We start from the raw sequence: 18130 nt of genomic DNA on the forward strand, positions 1-18130 counted from the left end.
AAAACAATGTTTAATATAAATAAGAATTAGAATGTCTCATTACAAACAACTCCAACAGGTAGATTCCCTCAAATATCAGAATTAAAATGATCCAATCTTCAAGTATCCATTCACATCTTTAACAAATCATAACAATCAAATCTGTATTCAGAAAAACTAAACCTTCTGCAAAACTATTCTCACACATTTCACTGGTTTCCAGAATGTTTGATAGACACATTTCTCGTTCCTTTGCCCCGGAATTTCATGTTAAATATTACAAAAGCTTGTGATGGACCTGGTGCATTCTGCATTTGAGCTCAAACGAACCAGTTCCCACTCTATTCTGACGTTTCACTCTTTTCCAAGCTTGAGGGCATATCTCTACACAAGTCTGGCTGATCCCGCACCCCCTTTTCTCACTAACCTCCATTAACTCCCAGTATCAATACATTGATTTCAAAACTCTCATGTATGCTGATCTCTATATGGCGTCAATCACTCTACCCACCCGTCCCCTCAACCTAATCTGCTCCAGCTCACAACCTGCTGACATAGCTGAGCGCCTCTGTTTCAGAGATGCATCTTCAATATTAAAGGCTCTGAACAGGTATCGAACCTGAGTTTTAGGATTCTCTCAGGGACAAACAACTGGCCATAAGTCTGCGTCAGAAACAAGCAGTTCCTTGGATTGGGAGCTTTGTGTTAGATTACACAAGGCGTCTGAGTAGCTACTTCTTTCCAATTCCAACATATTCATATTCCAAGCAACAGCTGATTCTGAAATTTGGGATGAACTACATTGTTCATTGAAGATTGAGATAACTTGGGGTCAAATCACATTTTTAGGGAGAAATATGGGGAGGCGGGGGTTAAATATTTGCAGTCTTCAGCAGCCAGATAGTATTTCATCGGATGCAGGAGTCACAGGCCAGGCCAGCATTTATTGCCTGTCCCTAATTGCCTAATGAGATGGTAGTGGTGCTTTCTTGAACAGCTGCAGTCCATGTGGTGTAGGTACACCCACAGTGCTATTAGGGATAAATTCCAGGATTTTGACCCAGTGATAGATTTCTAAGTCAGGCTATGAGTGACTTGGAGAGGAACTTTCAGATGTTGGTGTTTCCTGCATCTTCTGCCCTTGTTTTTTTCAAGGTGGTAGAGGTTAGGGGTTTGGAAGGTGCTGTCAGAGGAGTCTTGGTGAGCTCCTGTAGGGCATCTTGTAGCTGGTGTACACGGTTCCAGTGGCGGAAACGAATGAATCTTTAAGGTGGTGGATGGGATTCCAATCAAGATGGCTCCTTTTTCCTGGAGGTTCAGCTTCTTGAGTGTTTGTTGCAGCTGAATTCATTCAGGCAACCATACAGTATTCTATCACACTCCCGACTTGTGCCTTGTAGAAGATGGACAGGCTTTTGAAAGGGGGTGGGTGGCACAGGGGTAAGGGGGATGTCAGGAGATGAGTTACAAATCTCAGAATTCTCAGCTTCTGACCAACTCTTGTAGCCACAGTATTTTTATGGCTAGTCCAGTTCACTTTCTGATCAATGGTAACCCTATGCTGTTGATAGTGTGGGATTCAGCAATGGGAATGATGGGGAGATGGGGGTGATTCTCTCGTTAGAGATTGTCACCGCCGGGCACTTGCGTGGTGCAAATGTTACTGGGCACCTGGATATTGTCCAGATCTTGCTGCATTTGGACACTGGACTGCTAGTCACAAATGGTGCTGAAAATTGTGTAATCACCTGACCTACTAATGGAAGGAAGGTCATTGACAAAGCATCTGAAGATGGTTAGACTGATGAACTCTAACGTAGGAGACTCCTAGTGATGTCCTAGAACTGTGGTTATTGTGATCGGAGGTCAATCTCCTTTTTCCTTTGTACCGGGTATAAATGCAACTAGCAGAGAATTTGCCACTGACTTGTTCAGGTTCCTTTATGCCACACTTGCTAATACTGCCTCGATATCAAGGACATCTTGATGTGGAGACTGGGGTAAACACAATAATAAGTCTCACAACACTAGATTAAAGTCCAACAGGTTTATTTGATAGTAAAAGCCACTAACTTTCGGTATGGGGACTCCCACTCACCTGACGAAGGAGCAGCGCTCTGAAAGCTAGTGGCTTTTACTACCAAATAAACTTGTTGGACTTTAACCTGGTGCTGAGCGACTTCTTACTATGGTCAGCTCTTTTACCAGTATTTGGACCGTGGCTGCAGTGAGGTCAGGAACTGAGTGACCTTGGCACGACCCAAACAGAGGGTTAGAGGGTAGATTAATGCTGGTAATACACATGGCAGTGTCAGCAGCAGGGCACAAGGCAGTCTGATTGTGCTGATAAGGACAGTGACCCTCTTACTGCAGTTCGAAACTTGGTAGATTGTAGAATTTCTCAGCTGCTAAAGTTCTGTCTGTTTGGAGTCATGAGATAGCACCAGATTTTACAGCAGTTTCAGCCACTTAATATGCCAAGCAGCCAAACTATTATGGAATGTATTTAATACATAAAATGCACAAATAATAGTAACACAAATAAAACTATTACATCAACTGGACACTGTCAGACACAGATGGAAAAGGCACAGAGGCAGAGCAGGAGAGAGAGAAAGGGTTGGTGAGCGGGGCGATATGAGGTGATCAGGATGGAACAGAGGCACTAGTGTGTATATCAAATCACCTTTTGGACACACTTTGCATCATCTGTCAGAGTTCTTTCAAATTACTCAACATTGGGCAGTTCCATCGCTCAACACCCAGTGATAGTGTCAGGACAGGAAGAAAAATTCTTCAGAATCCTTTTACAGTTAGAAAGGATGGGAGTTTTATTTTCTGAATTTCCCTATCAATTCCCTCTTAAATCCTAAACCTTACTTAGAAGCTCTATTAACCCAACTAAAAGCACCTTTCTGACAGTCCGGATCCAGTTTAGACTGACACTGTCTCTGACAGCCTGAATCTAGTTTTGATAAGTCCCCTTTCGCTGCAGTTGTATCTGAAAGGCTGTGATACATACAGATCCTGTTGCTTTGAGACACTAATCCCAATTTTGATCGACACACGTACTTGTCGATGTTAACTGTTCCCAATTTCACCTGTAATGGCAGTGTTGCAGCAAGCTTTGATGTTCATAGTTTGAATCTCACAGCAAATGTGGAGCAGGGGGAACATTGACTGGCTTTGGTATGAATGGATAGGAGTCCAGAGTCCTCACCATCTGCTGCACCCTCTCACTGAGTTTGCTTCATTCACTGGCACCAAGTTAAAGCCATTTAGAAAATATTACAGTAAGAATTTTAAACAAATGTGGATCAGACTTGACAAAAGGAACAGTAGAAAGTAAAAACATATTGCAAGTGATTGTTTATGTCAAAGTGAGGTGTATATTGCAGATATTTTGCATGCACTAGGACAGCATACAGTATAGCAGTGCATTGATTATAGTTTGGAACAAGGATCCCAATCCTCACTCTAGCAGCAGTAGCAATTCATAAATAGATACAGTTCCTACTCATTTTTATTCTTAATTATCAGCAGTAGATTCCACATGATCTTTAAAAAAATAACCAATTAGAAAGATTTCCTCAGGTGTGAAATAGCAGATGTTTCACTAAAACCAGCTGATTTGGTTTTCTAAATTCCTTTTGCTCGTTTTTTCTAGATAAACTTTGATCACAAATCAGGAATGGATAATCAGTCTGAGACAGGGTTTAATGTGGAATTCCACCTGAAGCAGAGATTTTCTTACAACTCCCTCTTGACAAAACACAAACTCAGCTCCAACTATTCAGTTTTTGTCTCCTCCAGGATCTGTGGCAGGTTCTGCTCCTTCTTCAGTGAGGCAGCCTTGGAAGGCTCGAGTGGTTTGGCTTCATTCGTGTGATAGCTACCTTTGTGACGGTAATAGTAGAGGAAAAGTAGCACCAACAAGGCAAGGATGGTGAACAGGATCACTGCTACGATGACTAGAAGAGATAAAGACACAAACCTGATTAGTGGGAAATCCAAATATCTCTGGGCTCAGCCACACTCCCAGAATCTGACAGGTTTTTCTCAAACAATATCCAATATCCCAAACATTTGATCCTGTCTTGACAGATGACAAATCTGGAATGACAGGTTTGGTTCTAGTCATAGACACAAACAAGCTTTCCCAATACTGGAATCAGTCCGTTGAGGGGGTGTGGGGGGGTAGGGGGACTCTAGGCCTTGAGCCACTTTCTCCTCCTGTTGCAATATCCCCTCTGTGGGTCAGAGCTTTCACTCAGATTCCAGGCAGCACAAAGATAGAGATCCAGTGATGTGATGAGCAGGTGACAGTAAACTTTAGCCCACACCCAGTAAGCCCATCAGCAAACAGGTGCCTTAAGACTATTGAACTGTACAACACTTTCCAGAAATTCTTGGAGAGCTTAGGGGAGGGGTGAGAGAGGTGACTGCTATCCAACTGGCCAATCTCAGGAGATAGCTGTTGTGACCTTGACTCTTGTTTTAAGGGCCCATCTGTCCACAGTCTATGCCGATGGTTGAAGATAGCAAAGTGAGGTTGGCTGAGGGGAAAGTGCAGCTTGTGGACTAGCCACATACCAACAGCAGACACAATCACTAGAGTACAACTTCATTTTTGCTCAACGCTCTGGCCTCTTTGTTCTTGAGAGCAGAAAATGAGAAAGAAAAGGCAACGGAAGGGATTACAAGTCAGTGTTATCAAAATTAAACCAAAGCTGCAGAGGAACAGGTCACAAAACTTTAAATCGTATGGCAAAGAAATCAGGTAAAATCAGGAAATCAGGTAAAAGGAAACAACAAAAGTAACAGAACAGGGCAGTAATGTGGCTGATGATTACAAAAGAGTGATAGGGACAGAAAATAAAAGAGTGCACCAAAGATAAAGCCAGAGATTACAAAAAATATTCACATAAAAGGCCCAGTACCTGAATGCATGCAGCAGTTGTAGCAAAGTAGGTGAATTTTAGCTCAGGTCGAGGCTTACAGAGACATAGTTGAAAGGTGAGCAGGACTGGGACTGAATGTTAAAAGTTATTTGACATATTGGAATGACAAGAGGCTAGGAAAAGGTGGCAAGACAGCCTTGTTAATTAAGAAAGACATTACCTTAGTGCTGAGAAACAACCTTAGCTTGATAGAACATAGAACAGTACAGGCCCTTTGGCCCTCAATGTTGTGCCGAGCGATGTCCAATCCCAAGATCAAGCTATCCCACTCCCTATCATTCTGGTGTGCTCCATGTGCCTATCCAATAACCGCTTGAAAGTTCCTAAAGTGTTCAACTAGTGCGATAGACTATCACAGCAGGCAGTCTATTCCACACCCCAACCACTCTCTGAGTAAAGAATATACCTTAGACATCCCTCCTATATCTCCCACCATGAACCTTATAGTTATGCCCCCTAGTAACAGCAACATCCACCCGAGGAAATAGTCTCTGCATGTCCACTCTATCAATCCCTCTCATCATCTTATAAACCTCTATTAAGTCGCCTCTCATCCTCCTCCGCTCTAAAGAGAAAAGCCCCAGCTCCCTCAACCTTTCCTCATAAGACCTACCCTCCAAACCAGGCAGCATCCTGGTAAATCTCCTCTGCACTCTCTCCAATGCTTCCACATTCTTCTTATAGTGAGGTGACCAGAACTGAACACAATATTCCAAATGTGGTCTCACCAACGTTTGGTATAGTTGCAGCATAATCCCACGGCTCTTAAACTCAAATCCCCTGTTAATAAGCGCTAACATACTATAAGCCTTCTTCACGGCTTTACTCACTTGAGTGGCAACCTTCAGAGATCTGTGGATATTAACCCCAAGATCTCTCTGCTCCTCCATATTGCTCAGAACCCTGCCGTTGACCCTGTGATCCGCATTCAAGTTTGTCCTACCAAAATTAATCACCTCGCACTTATCAGGGTTAAACTCCATCTGCCACTTTTTGGCCCAGCTCTGCATCCTATCAGTGTCTCTTTGCAGCCTACAACAGCCCTCCACCACGATCAAGAGGGGTCACAGGCTCAAGGTGAGGGGGGCGAGGTATAACTCATATCAGAGGGACTTTTTTTTTACACAGAGGGTGGTGGGGGCCTGGAATGCGCTGCCAAGCAAGGTGGTGGAGGCGGACACACTGGGATTGTTTAAGACTTATCTGGATAGTCACATGAGCAGACTGGGAATGGAGGGATACAAACGAATGGTCTAGTTGGACCAATGAGCAGCACAGGCTTGGAGGGCCGAAGGGCCTGGTTCCTGTGCTGTACTGTTCTTCTTTTTGTTCATCCACTACTCCACCAATCCTGGTGTCGTCAGCAAATTTACTAACCCACCCTTCAGCCCCCTCTTCCAAGTCATTGATAAAAATCACAAAAAGACGATTGACCAGGATATAGAATCAGTCTGAGTAGAGATAAGAAATAGTAAACGTGAGCTGTGACTGTGGGGTGGTTTACAGGCTCCCTAACAACAGTTACTCTGTTGGGGGGTGGAGGAGTGGTGGTCAGCGCATTCCACAGACTCTCTAAAGGACCAACACTAACTTTACTCTTTTCCTATCCTAAACAATGTAAAAACCCTTCCTGCCTAGGAACCAATCTCTCAGCATCGACCCTGTCGGGCCCCCTGAGAATCCAACATGTCTCAATAAGGTCACCTCTCATTCTCTAAACTCCAGTGAGTACAGGCCCAGCCAACTCGAGCTCTGTGCATAAGAAAATCCCTTCCTCCCCAGAATCGACCTAGTGAACCTTCTCCGGACTGCCTCCAATGCCAGTATATCTTTCAGGGTCATAGAGGTTTACAGCATGGAAACAGGCCCTTTGGCCCAATTTATCCTTGCTACATTTTTTTTAAAAAAACTCCTAAGCTAACCCCAATTGCCCACATTTGGCCCACATCCTGCTATACCCATCGTACCCATGTAACTACCTAAATGCTTTTTAAAAGATAAAATTGTACCTGCCTCTACTACTGCCTCTGGTAGCTTGTTCCAGACACTCACCACCCTCTGTGTGAAAAAATTCCCCTCTGGACACTTTTGTATCTCTCCCCTCTCACCTTAAACCTATGCCCTCTAGTTTTAAACTCCCCTACCTTTGGGAAAAGATATTGACTTTGTCTACGTCCCTCATTATTTTATCGACCTCTATAAGATCAACCCACAGCCTCCTACGCTCCAGAGAAGAAAGTCCCAGTCTATTCAGCCTCTCCTTATAATTCAATCCATTAAGTCTCGGTAGCATCCTAGTAAATCTTTTCTGCACTCTTTCTAGTTTAATAATATCCTCTCTATAATAGGGTGACCAGAACTGTACACAGTATTCCAAGAGTGGCCTTACCAATGTCTTCTATGACTTCAACAAGACGTCCCAAATCCTGTATTCAATGTTCTGACCAATGAAACCAAACATGCTGAATGCCTTCTTCACCACTCTGTCCACCTGTGATTCCACTTTCAAGGAGCTATGAACATACACTCCTAGATCTCGCTATCACTCTCCCCAACACCCTACCATTAATGGGATTTAATGGCATTGGGAGTTACAGATAATTCTATGGCCTGGTAGGTATGGATATGATTGGCGCAACTTGTGGGCCGAAGGGCCTGTTTGTGCTGTAGTGTTCTATTAACTAAGTCCTGTCCTGGTTCAATCTACCAAAATGCATCACCTCGCATTCGTCAGCCCACTGGCCCAATTGATCACGATCCTGTTGCAATTGGAGATAACTTTCTTCACTGTCCACTACTTTACCAATCTTGGTGTCATCTACAAACTTACTAACCATGCCCCCTATATTCTCATCCAAATCATTAATATAAATGACAAATAAAAGTGGACCCAGCACTGATCCCTGAGGCACACCGCTGGTCACAGGCCTCCAGTTTGAAAAACAACTCTCTGCAACCACCTTCTGGCTTTTGTCAAGAAGCCAATTTTGTATCCATTTAGATACCTCACCCTGGATCCGTGAGATTTAACTTTATGCAACAACCTACATTTCCTTAGATAAGGGGACCAAAACTATTCACAGCATTCCAGGGTAGAAGCCTTAATGATAAATTATCTTTGGGAATTTCTTTTTTCAAAAGAGACATTGGGGAGGGATGAACTTAAAACGATCATAATTACCAGGGGAAAAAGTGCTGGGAAAAAGACTGAGAAATTCCTTGGACCAGATGGCCTGAATTGTAGGATCTTGGTAGCTGCTGAGACAGCAGTTCTAACTGATTCTCATTGGTTTTAATCTTCCAAAACTACATCGATTCTGGAACCGTCCCAGCAGACTGGAAAATAGCAAATGTAACACCTCTATTTGAAAAGGGAGGAGATACAAAGCAGGAAACTCCAGACCTATTAGCCTAACATCCATCACAGGGAAGGTGCTAGAATCCAGTATTAAAAAGGTTACAGCAGAATACTTCGAAACTCACAATGTGATCAGGCAGATCCAACACAATTTGGTGAAAGGAGAACCTTGTTGAACTAATCAATTCGAGTTTTCTGACAAAGTAACGTTCAAGGTGGATGGTGGGGACTGTTTGATGTGGTGTCCTAGGACATCCAGAAGGCAATTGATAAGGTGTAATATCAAAGACTACTAGACCAGAGCTCGTGGCATGGGGGATAAAACAGTGCTCAGCTGACAGGCTACAGAGACCAGACAGAAATGGATACTTGTTGGGCTGGGAAGCTGTAACTAATGGAGCACCAAAGGGATCAGTGTTGGGACTGCAACTAATCACCATCTTAATCACAGACTTGGATGAAGGGACTGAATACATGGTGGCTAAATTTGCAATGACACCAAAATAGGAAAGCAAGTTTTCAAGAGGAGGTGAGTGCCTACAATGGGATTTAGATAGGTTAAAGCAGCGGACAGAATTTGGCAAATGGGGTATAACATTAATAAATATGAACGTGTCCACGTTGGCAGGAAGAGTAGAAAAATAGTGTATTATTTAAATAGAGAGATTGCAGAGCTGAGGAAAGACAGATTTGGGTGTTCTTGTACATGAAACAGAAAATGTTAATATGCAGATGCAGCAAGTAGTTAGGAAGGCAAATGGCATGTTGATGTTTATTATAAGGGGAATGGAATATAAAAATAGGGAAGCTTTACTGGAGCTGTGTAGGGCCTTGGTGAGACCATATCTGGAATACTGTGTACAACTTTGGTCTCCTTATTTGAAAAAGCTACAACTGCTTTCAAAGAGTTTCAGAGAAGGTTCACTAGATTCAATCATGGGCCTATAGCTCACCTTATGAAGAAAGGTTGGTCAGATTGGGCCAATACCCATTGGAGTTTCAAATAATAACCCTGAGGCGACCCCTGATAGGCTGGATGCAAAGAAGATGTTTCCTCTTGTGGGAGGGACTAAAAGTAAATGGTAAAGTTAAAAAAATAAGAGATTTTGTTTAAAACGGAGATGGGGAGGAGCTTTTTCCTCCTAAAGAGTCAGTGAAATGTGGAACTTTCTTCCCCAGAAAGCAGTGGAGCCTCGGTCATCAAATTATTCAATACAGAGTTAGCTAGGGAATCGAGGCTGACCGAGGCAATCGAGGGACACAGACAAGAGACTGGAGCAGAGACCAAAACCAGATCAGCCATGATCTTATTGGATAATGGAGTATATTCGAGGGGCTGAATGGCTTCCTCCCACTCTTTATCCAACGCTCCAAGTTCCCCACAATCCTCCCATCCCGGGGCTTTGTCTATACTCACCACCAATGATGACTCCGGTCAAGTAATCGTATCCAAACCGGGGTGTGTCTGAAAAACAGTTTGGTATTCAGTTCATTTCCATCCATTCTCACTCAGCCAATCAAACAATTGCACAGGGCAGATACAGGGCAAGGGAAGGGGAAGAGGTAGCGGGGAGGGACGGGCGGACGGGGTGGGGGGAGAAAGAGAGGCGGGGGGGCCCCAAGAGGGGGAGGAAGGGGGGTGGGGGAAGGTGGTTGGTGGGGGTCCAGGGGAGGGACCGGACGGCCGGTGGGGGGTGGGGGGGAAGGTGTAGGGTGAAGCAGGCAGCTGAGGGAGGGAAGAGGGGAGGGGTGGGGGCGGGGGGAGTATGGGTGTTGCTCTTCAAGCTTAAAAAAGGTCCAAGAATCAAGCAGGGATTATTCCTCCCTCATGCTCCTCCCCAGTCCCCACCACCTTGTCCATTGCCCACCATCACTCAACTTTCCCCATCCCACGCACAGCAACCCCCCTCCCTCTCCCCCCCACAACCTTCTCTCCCTGTCGTCTCTGCTTAACCTTAGCTCACTGTAATAGAGTCACAGAGGTTTACAACGTAGAAACAGGCTGAGGCCCAACTTGTCCATGCTGCCCTTTTTGTCCTATGCCCCTAAGCTATTCCCAATTGCCCGTGTTTGGCCCATATCCCTCTATACCCATCATGTCCATTTAACTGTCTAAACGCTTTTCAAAAGACAAATGTACCCGCCTCTACCACTGCCTCTGGCAGCTCGTTCCAGACACTCACCACCCTGTGAAAAAATTGCCCCTCTGGACACTTCTGTACCTCTCCCCTCTCACCTTAAACTTATGCCCTCTAGTTTTAGACTCCCCTACCTTTGGGAAAATATACTGACTATTGAGCTGATCTGTGCCTCTCATTATTTTATAGACCTCTGTAAGGTCACCCCTCAACCTCCTTCACTCTTTAAAAAAAAAGTCCCAGTCTCTCCTTATAACTCAATCCAACAAGTCCCAGTGGCATCCTAGTAAATCTTTCCTGCACTCTTTCTAGTTTAATAATATCCTTTCTATAATAGGGTGACCAGAACTGTACACAGTGTTCCAACTGTGGCCTTACCAATGTCTTGTACAACTTCAACAAGACGTTCCAACTCCTGTATTCAATGTTCTGACCAATGAAACCAAACATGCCAAATGCGTTCTTCACCACTCTGTCCACCTGTGACTCCACTTTCAAGGAGCTATGAACCTGTACCCCTAGATCTCTTTGTTCTGTAACTCTCCCCAGCGCCCTACCATTAACTGAGTAAGTCCTGCCCTGGTTCAATCTACCAAAATGCATCACCTCACATTTGTTTAAATTAAACTCCATCTGCCATTCGTCAGCCCACTGGCCCAATTGATCAAGATCCTCATTGCAATTGGAGATAACTTTCTTCACTGTCCATAATGCCACCAATCTTGATGTCATCTGCAAACTTACTAACCATGCCTCCTATATTCTCATCCAAATCATTAATATAAATGACAAATAACAGTGGGCCCAGCACTGATCCCTGAGGCACACCACTGGTCACAGGCCTCCAGTATGAAAAACAACTCTCTACAACCACTCTCTAGCTTGTGTCATCAAGCCAGTTTTATTTACATTTAGATACCTCACCCTGGATCCCATGAGATTTAACTTTATGCAACAACCTACCATGTGGTACCTTGTCAAAGGCCTTGCTAAAGTCCATGTAGACAATATCAACTGCACTGCCCTCATCTACCTTCATGATTACCCTTTCAAAAAACTCAATTTGTGAGATATGATTTTCCACTCACAAAGTCTAAATGCCTGTGGAATTTTTGGTAACATTGTAAAAGCCCAATCCAGCTTAAGGCTGTAATTAGATGCTGGTTGTTGATGAATTCAGGCTGTAATGATGCTTTGCAAAGTGCAACTGGCAGTAAATTTGGGAAGAATTCAGTTACATGTTGTGACACAACCTCTCTGAGCATGCACTTCCCGTGTACCTGGCTGCAAAGCCCAAGGATCTTCCTCCAGGAGGACTGAAGACAGAATAATGGGGAGAGCTCCACAGTTCGATTCCACCAATTCTCCCAGAACCTCCACAGTCCGATTGGTGTCCGGTCTCAGCGCCACTTTCAAAGGGGCAATTCCATTAAAGTTCACTCCAGCCAAACAGCCGGTAAACCCTGGAGTGTTAAACCGCTGGATCTCTGGATCCAGAATCCCCACCTCTGTCGGAATGATCAAACACAATAAATTCACAGAGGCAGATTTACACACAGATGGTGCTGAAACATTATACAATGTGCTTGATAAACCGGCTCAAAGTGTGCGAGGGGCTGACTCACCGTTAGATACCACATGGACTTCCAGAGGACATTGGACAGAATCCCTTACACAATGCTCTCAGCTAAAGTTGAAGCTCTTGGATTTGAAATCAAACTAATCTGAGGTCAGCTACTTCTCACACATCACTGCTGACTCAATGGGCCGAAGGGCCTCATCTATACTGTTTGATTTTACTACCGAGTGTAGGGTGTCGAAATTTGCTGATGACACCAAAATTGGTGGAAAGGCAAATTGTGCGGAGGGTGGGGAGAGTCTACAGAAGGATCTAGATAGGCTGGGCGAATGGGCCAGGAAATGGCAAATGGAATTTAATGTTGGCAAGTGTGAGGTGGTCCACTTTGGTAGGAATAATGGTAGGAAGGATTATTACTTACGAGATGAAAAACTGCAGCATGCGACGGTGCAGAGGGACCTCGGGGTCCTTGTGCATGAGTCGCAAAAACCCAGCTTGCAGGTGCAGCAGGTGGTCAGGAAGGCGAATGGGATGCTGGCCTTCATAGCGAGGGGGATTGAATATAAAAGTAGGGAGGTCTTGCTGCAGCTGTATAGGGCATTGGTGAGGCCGCAGCTGGAGTACTGTGTGCAGGTTTGGGCGCCGCACTTACGCAAGGATATTTTGGCCTTGGAGGGAGTGCAGAGGAGGTTTACTAGGCTGATGCCGGAGTTGAGGGGGTTGAGCTATGAGGAGAGGCTGAATAAATTAGGCTTGTACTCGTTAGGGGAGATCTCATTGAGACGTATAAGATGATGAATGGGATGGATAGGATAGAGGTGGAGAGACTCTTCCCGCTCAGAAAGGATAGTAGGACTAGGGGGCACAGCCTCAAGATAAAGGGGGGGTGGTTTAGAACGGAGTTGAGGAGGAACTTCTTCACTCAAAGGGTGGTGAATCTCTGGAATTCTCTGCCCGTTGAAGTGGTGGAGGCTGCCTCGCTAAATATTTTTAAGACGCGGGTTGATGGGTTTTTGATAAGAGAGGGGATTAAGGGTTATGGGGAGAGGGCGGGAAAGTGGAACTGAGCCACGACAGATCAGCCATGATCTCATTGAATGGCGAGGCAGGCTCGAAGGGCTGGTTGGCCTACTCCTGCTCCTATTTCTTATGTTCTCATGACCCTCCCCACAGCGCGGCGCTCCCTCGGCACCGACCCTCCCCACAGCACGGCGCTCCCTCGGCACCGACCCTCCCCACAGTGCGGCGCTCCCTCGGCACCGACCCTCCCCACAGTGCGGCGCTCCCTCGGCACCGACCCTCCCCACAGCGCGGCGCTCCCTCGGCACCGACCCTCCCCACAGCACGGCGCTCCCTCGGCACCGACCCTCCCCACAGCGCGGCGCTCCCTCGGCACCGACCCTCCCCACAGTGCGGCGCTCCCTCGGCACCGACCCTCCCCACAGCGCGGCGCTCCCTCGGCACCGACCCTCCCCACAGTGCGGCGCTCCCTCGGCACCGACCCTCCCCACAGTGCGGCGCTCCCTCGGCACCGACCCTCCCACAGTGCGGCGCTCCCTCGGCACCGACCCTCCCCACAGTGCGGCGCTCCCTCGGCACCGACCCTCCCCACAGTGCGGCGCTCCCTCGGCACCGACCCTCCCCACAGTGCGGCGCTCCCTCGGCACCGACCCTCCCCACAGTGCGGCGCTCCCTCGGCAACGACCCTCCCCACAGTGCGGCGCTCCCTCTACACCGACCCTCCCCACAGTGCGGCGCTCCCTCGGCACCGACCCTCCCCACAGTGCGGCGCTCCCTCGGCACCGACCCTCCCCACAGTGCGGCGCTCCCTCGGCACCGACCCTCCCCACAGTGCGGCGCTCCCTCGGCACCGACCCTCCCACAGTGCGGCGCTCCCTCGGCACCGACCCTCCCCACAGTGCGGCGCTCCCTCGGCACCGACCCTCCCCACAGTGCGGCGCTCCCTCGGCACCGACCCTCCCCACAGTGCGGCGCTCCCTCGGCACCGACCCTCCCCACAGTGCGGCGCTCCCTCGGCAACGACCCTCCCCACAGTGCGGCGCTCCCTCTACACCGACCCTCCCCACAGTGCGGCGCTCCCTCGGCACCGACCCTCCCCACAGTGCGGCGCTCCCTCGGCACCGACCCTCCCCACAGTGCGGCGCTCCCTCGGCAACGACCCTCCCCACAGTGCGGCGCTCCCTCGGCACCGACCCTCCCCACAGTGCGGCGCTCCCTCGGCACCGACCCTCCCCACAGTGCGGCGCTCCCTCGGCACCGACCCTCCCCACAGTGCGGCGCTCCCTCGGCACCGACCCTCCCCACAGTGCGGCGCTCCCTCGGCACCGACCCTCCCCACAGTGCGGCGCTCCCTCGGCACCGACCCTCCCCACAGTGCGGCGCTCCCTCGGCACCGACCCTCCCCACAGTGCGGCGCTCCCTCGGCACCGACCCTCCCCACAGTGCGGCGCTCCCTCGGCACCGACCCTCCCCACAGTGCGGCGCTCCCTCGGCACCGACCCTCCCCACAGTGCGGCGCTCCCTCGGCACCGACCCTCCCCACAATGCGGCGCTCCCTCGGCACCGACCCTCCCCACAGTGCGGCGCTCCCTCGGCACCGACCCTCCCCACAGTGCGGCGCTCCCTCGGCACCGACCCTCCCCACAGTGCGGCGCTCCCTCGGCACCGACCCTCCCCACAGTGCGGCGCTCCCCCGGCACCGACCCTCCCCACAGTGCGGCGCTCCCCCGGCACCGACCCTCCCCACAGTGCAGCGCTCCCCCGGCACCGACCCTCCCCACAGTGCAGCGCTCCCCCGGCACCGACCCTCCCCACAGTGCGGCGCTCCCTCGGCACCGACCCTCTGTGCAGCAGCCTAGATGCTGTGTACAGTTTTGGACTGTGGCAGGATTTTGATGATCTGAGTAATTATTTTAATGAAGAAGAATTTAAACATTCTCACAAAATAAACCATACAAAATCTAGAAATATACAAAGAATATAAATGCAAAATGGAAGGAGCTGCTTGCAAGATTCATGCAGTCTGAGTGCAGCAAGAAAGCCCCTGGAGAAGGTTTACAGCAACTCAAACTCACTGCTGCACACAGACCCATTTAGCTGCTCCCCGGCTTTCCCCCTTCTCCCCACCCAGCCTCCTTCCCTCCCCCGCCATCACACCAGCTTATCTGGCTAAGGTCTCTGTGCCAAGAAGTAGCAGCACAGGGTCTGTGGCAGCAGAATGGAATCAACACCATTAAAAATCACTTCCTTGTCACAGGTCCCACAGTCCGCCCACCCGGCTTTAACCTGCCAGCTTTCCACAGCCATTCCAACACTGCCCAAAGTCTTCTTGCAGACACTTTTTTTCCCCAAAAATATATTCATAAAAATCTCAAATGAACTATTGCAAATCTACACGTCTAAGAATTGCAAACAGTGCAGAATTAAAACTTTTTTTTACAGTTCTATACAAATTACAATCATAACATTTCAACTTAAGACTGTATCCAAGCCTCAGGTTTTACTGTGTGCCGTTATTGCTCAGATTGACACACAGTTACGCAGGTCGAGGGTATTCTGCAGTTCCTGGGCCCTCGGTCTGCCTCCGTTAAAAGGCCTTACAGTGTGGCCTTTCCCCACTGTGCCTTTGCGGCAGCTGCCCCAAGTTTCAGCGCGTCCCTCAGCACGTAGTCCTGGACCTTGGAATGTGCCAGTCTGCAACACTCGGTCGAGGACAGTTCTTTCAGCTGGAAGATCAGCAAGTTTCGGGCGGACCAAAGTGCCTCCTTCACCGAGTTGATGACCTTCCAGCAGCAGTTGATATTTGTCTCGGTGTGCGTCCCCGGAAACAGCCCGTAGAGAACAGAGTCCTGCGTCACCGAGCTGCTCGGGACGAACCTCGACAAATACCACTGCATTTCGCTCCAGACCTTCTTTGCAAAGGCACATTCCAGAAGGAGGTGTGCGACCGTCTCGTCAGCCCCGCAGCCGCTTCGAGGGCAGCGTGCGGTGATGTTGAGACCTCAAGCGTGCATAAAGGATCTGACGGGGAGTGCCCTCCTCACCACCAGCCAAGCCAGATCTTGGTGCTTGTTTGTCAGTCCTGGTGATGAGGCATTCTGCCAGATGACACTGACAGTCCACTCAGGGAACCATCCACTTGGCACAAGTGGAATCTTGTTGGCGATGCAGAGAGAGATCTGGTCTCTGTGAAAGCTGATTTGGTGATTATTACATTAGGAATATAAAAGTACTGGACAGAGAGAGCTACAATAGCAACAAGAAAGAAGCAGAGAAACTGCAGAAAGTTATAACCTCACCCATCACTCGACCTAGGAAGAGGGATCTTGGAGAATCAAAATTCTTATCTCCCCACAGAAAAATTCGATCTCTGACAATTGGAAACTCGTCCACCTGAAGGAAAAGCAGATCGGACAACATTAAAAAATGCAAGAGTCAGACACAAGCATACCCAGGCAGCAGGGGGAAGCAACTTACAACTCAGTCCCATGGGAGGAGGGGAGTGTCGATGGGGTGGGGGGGGGGGAGGTGTCTGGGGGAGCAGGACTGATGGCTTGGGAGGAAGATGGATGGCTGGGGGTGGTGGGTTGGGGCACAGGACGAGGGGCATGTGGGGACTGGGTTTGGGTGACTCATGCTGTACCTTCACCAGGTTGACACGCTCCCAGCACACTGAGCCAGGCTGGATCTCGTGGCTCAATGATATGGCAGAATGGGGGATATTGGGGCCAGGAGGTTACACACTGTTGTTATAAAGAACTCAGCTGTTGCAGATGGTCCACATCACCTCACGGTTATCCTGTTTTGAGCTGCTCGATCTGTTCTGAATCTAACATCTTTAATACACTAATAGAGCCAAGCAATATGATGGAGAGTGTCCTCAGTGTGAAGACAAGGCTGTGGCCAGCTAGCCAATGTCCACTGACTACAGCGGTATTGGTAAATCCCACCAGGGAGGGGCGGGGGAGAAGAATCACTCCCAATCCCACCGGGAACGGCAGGGGGGGAGGGGACGCGGAGAAGAACCACCCCCAGTTCCACCGGGAACGGGGAGGGGGGGGGTGGGAAGAACCACCCCCAATCCCATTATTGGCTTCCACATGTAGAGTGCAGCGGGTGGTCTAACTGGCCGTCAATGCCAACAGAGTGAAATGATTTTTACACGATGTTTCTCTCATTTCTGAGCAATCACGGCCAGTTTAATGATCCAAACACTGTCTCAAAGTGTGCAACCGTAATCCAGTCTTTTGTGGCACCTAGGTTTCATCCGGGTTTGATCCGGGTACAGTACCTGTATTTACTCCGGGTTTGATCCGGGTACAGTACCTGTATTTACTCCGGGTTTGATCCGGGTACAGTACCTGTATTTACTCCGGGTTTGATCCGGGTACAGTACCTGTATTTACTCCGGGTTTGATCCGGGTACAGTACCTGTATTTACTCCGGGTACGCTCTGGGTTCACAACGGGTACAGTAACTGTATTTGCTCCGGGTACGCTCTGGGTTTGCTCTGGGTTCGCTCCGGGTACAGTACCTGTATTTGCTCCGGGTACGCTCTGGGTTCGCTCCGGGTACAGTACCTGTATTTGCTCCGGGTACGCTCCGGGTTCGCTCCGGGTACAGTACCTGTATTTGCTCCGGGTACGCTCTGGGTTCGCTCCGGGTACAGTACCTGTATTTGCTCCGGGTACGCTCTGGGTTCGCTCCGGGTACAGTACCTGTATTTGCTCCGGGTACGCTCCGGGTTCGCTCCGGGTACAGTACCTGTATTTGCTCCGGGTTTGCTCTGGGTTCGCTCCGGGTACAGTACCTGTATTTGCTCCGGGTTTGCTCTGGGTTCGCTCCGGGTACAGTACCTGTATTTGCTCCGGGTTTGCTCTGGGTTCGCTCCGGGTACAGTACCTGTATTTGCTCCGGGTACGCTCTGGGTTTGCTCTGGGTTCGCTCCGGGTACAGTACCTGTATTTGCTCTGGGTTTGCTCTGGGTTCGCTCCGGGTACAGTACCTGTATTTGCTCCGGGTACGCTCTGGGTTTGCTCTGGGTTCGCTCCGGGTACAGTACCTGTATTTGCTCCGGGTACGCTCTGGGTTCGCT

General features: G+C 48.8%; 1 protein-coding gene across 1 annotated transcript in view; it reads right to left on the reverse strand.

Annotated features, from left to right (window-relative positions):
• Positions 1 to 2147: 2147 nt before the first annotated feature.
• The window catches only part of cntnap1 (contactin associated protein 1), an 80697-nt gene continuing 64714 nt past the window's right edge, over positions 2148 to 18130 (reverse strand). Inside the window, exons 21-24 of the mRNA XM_080213925.1 lie at positions 16335 to 16428; positions 11717 to 11944; positions 9716 to 9763; positions 2148 to 3950 (exon numbers count right to left, since the gene is read on the reverse strand). Coding sequence (XP_080070051.1) covers positions 3769 to 3950; positions 9716 to 9763; positions 11717 to 11944; positions 16335 to 16428 — 552 coding nt within the window. The 3' untranslated portion in view covers positions 2148 to 3768. The remainder of the gene's footprint in view (positions 3951 to 9715; positions 9764 to 11716; positions 11945 to 16334; positions 16429 to 18130) is intronic.

The sequence above is a fragment of the Carcharhinus amblyrhynchos genome, chromosome 27, assembly GCF_965287045.1.
Source record: "Carcharhinus amblyrhynchos chromosome 27, sCarAmb.v2.hapA, whole genome shotgun sequence".
NCBI lineage: Eukaryota > Metazoa > Chordata > Chondrichthyes > Carcharhiniformes > Carcharhinidae > Carcharhinus > Carcharhinus amblyrhynchos.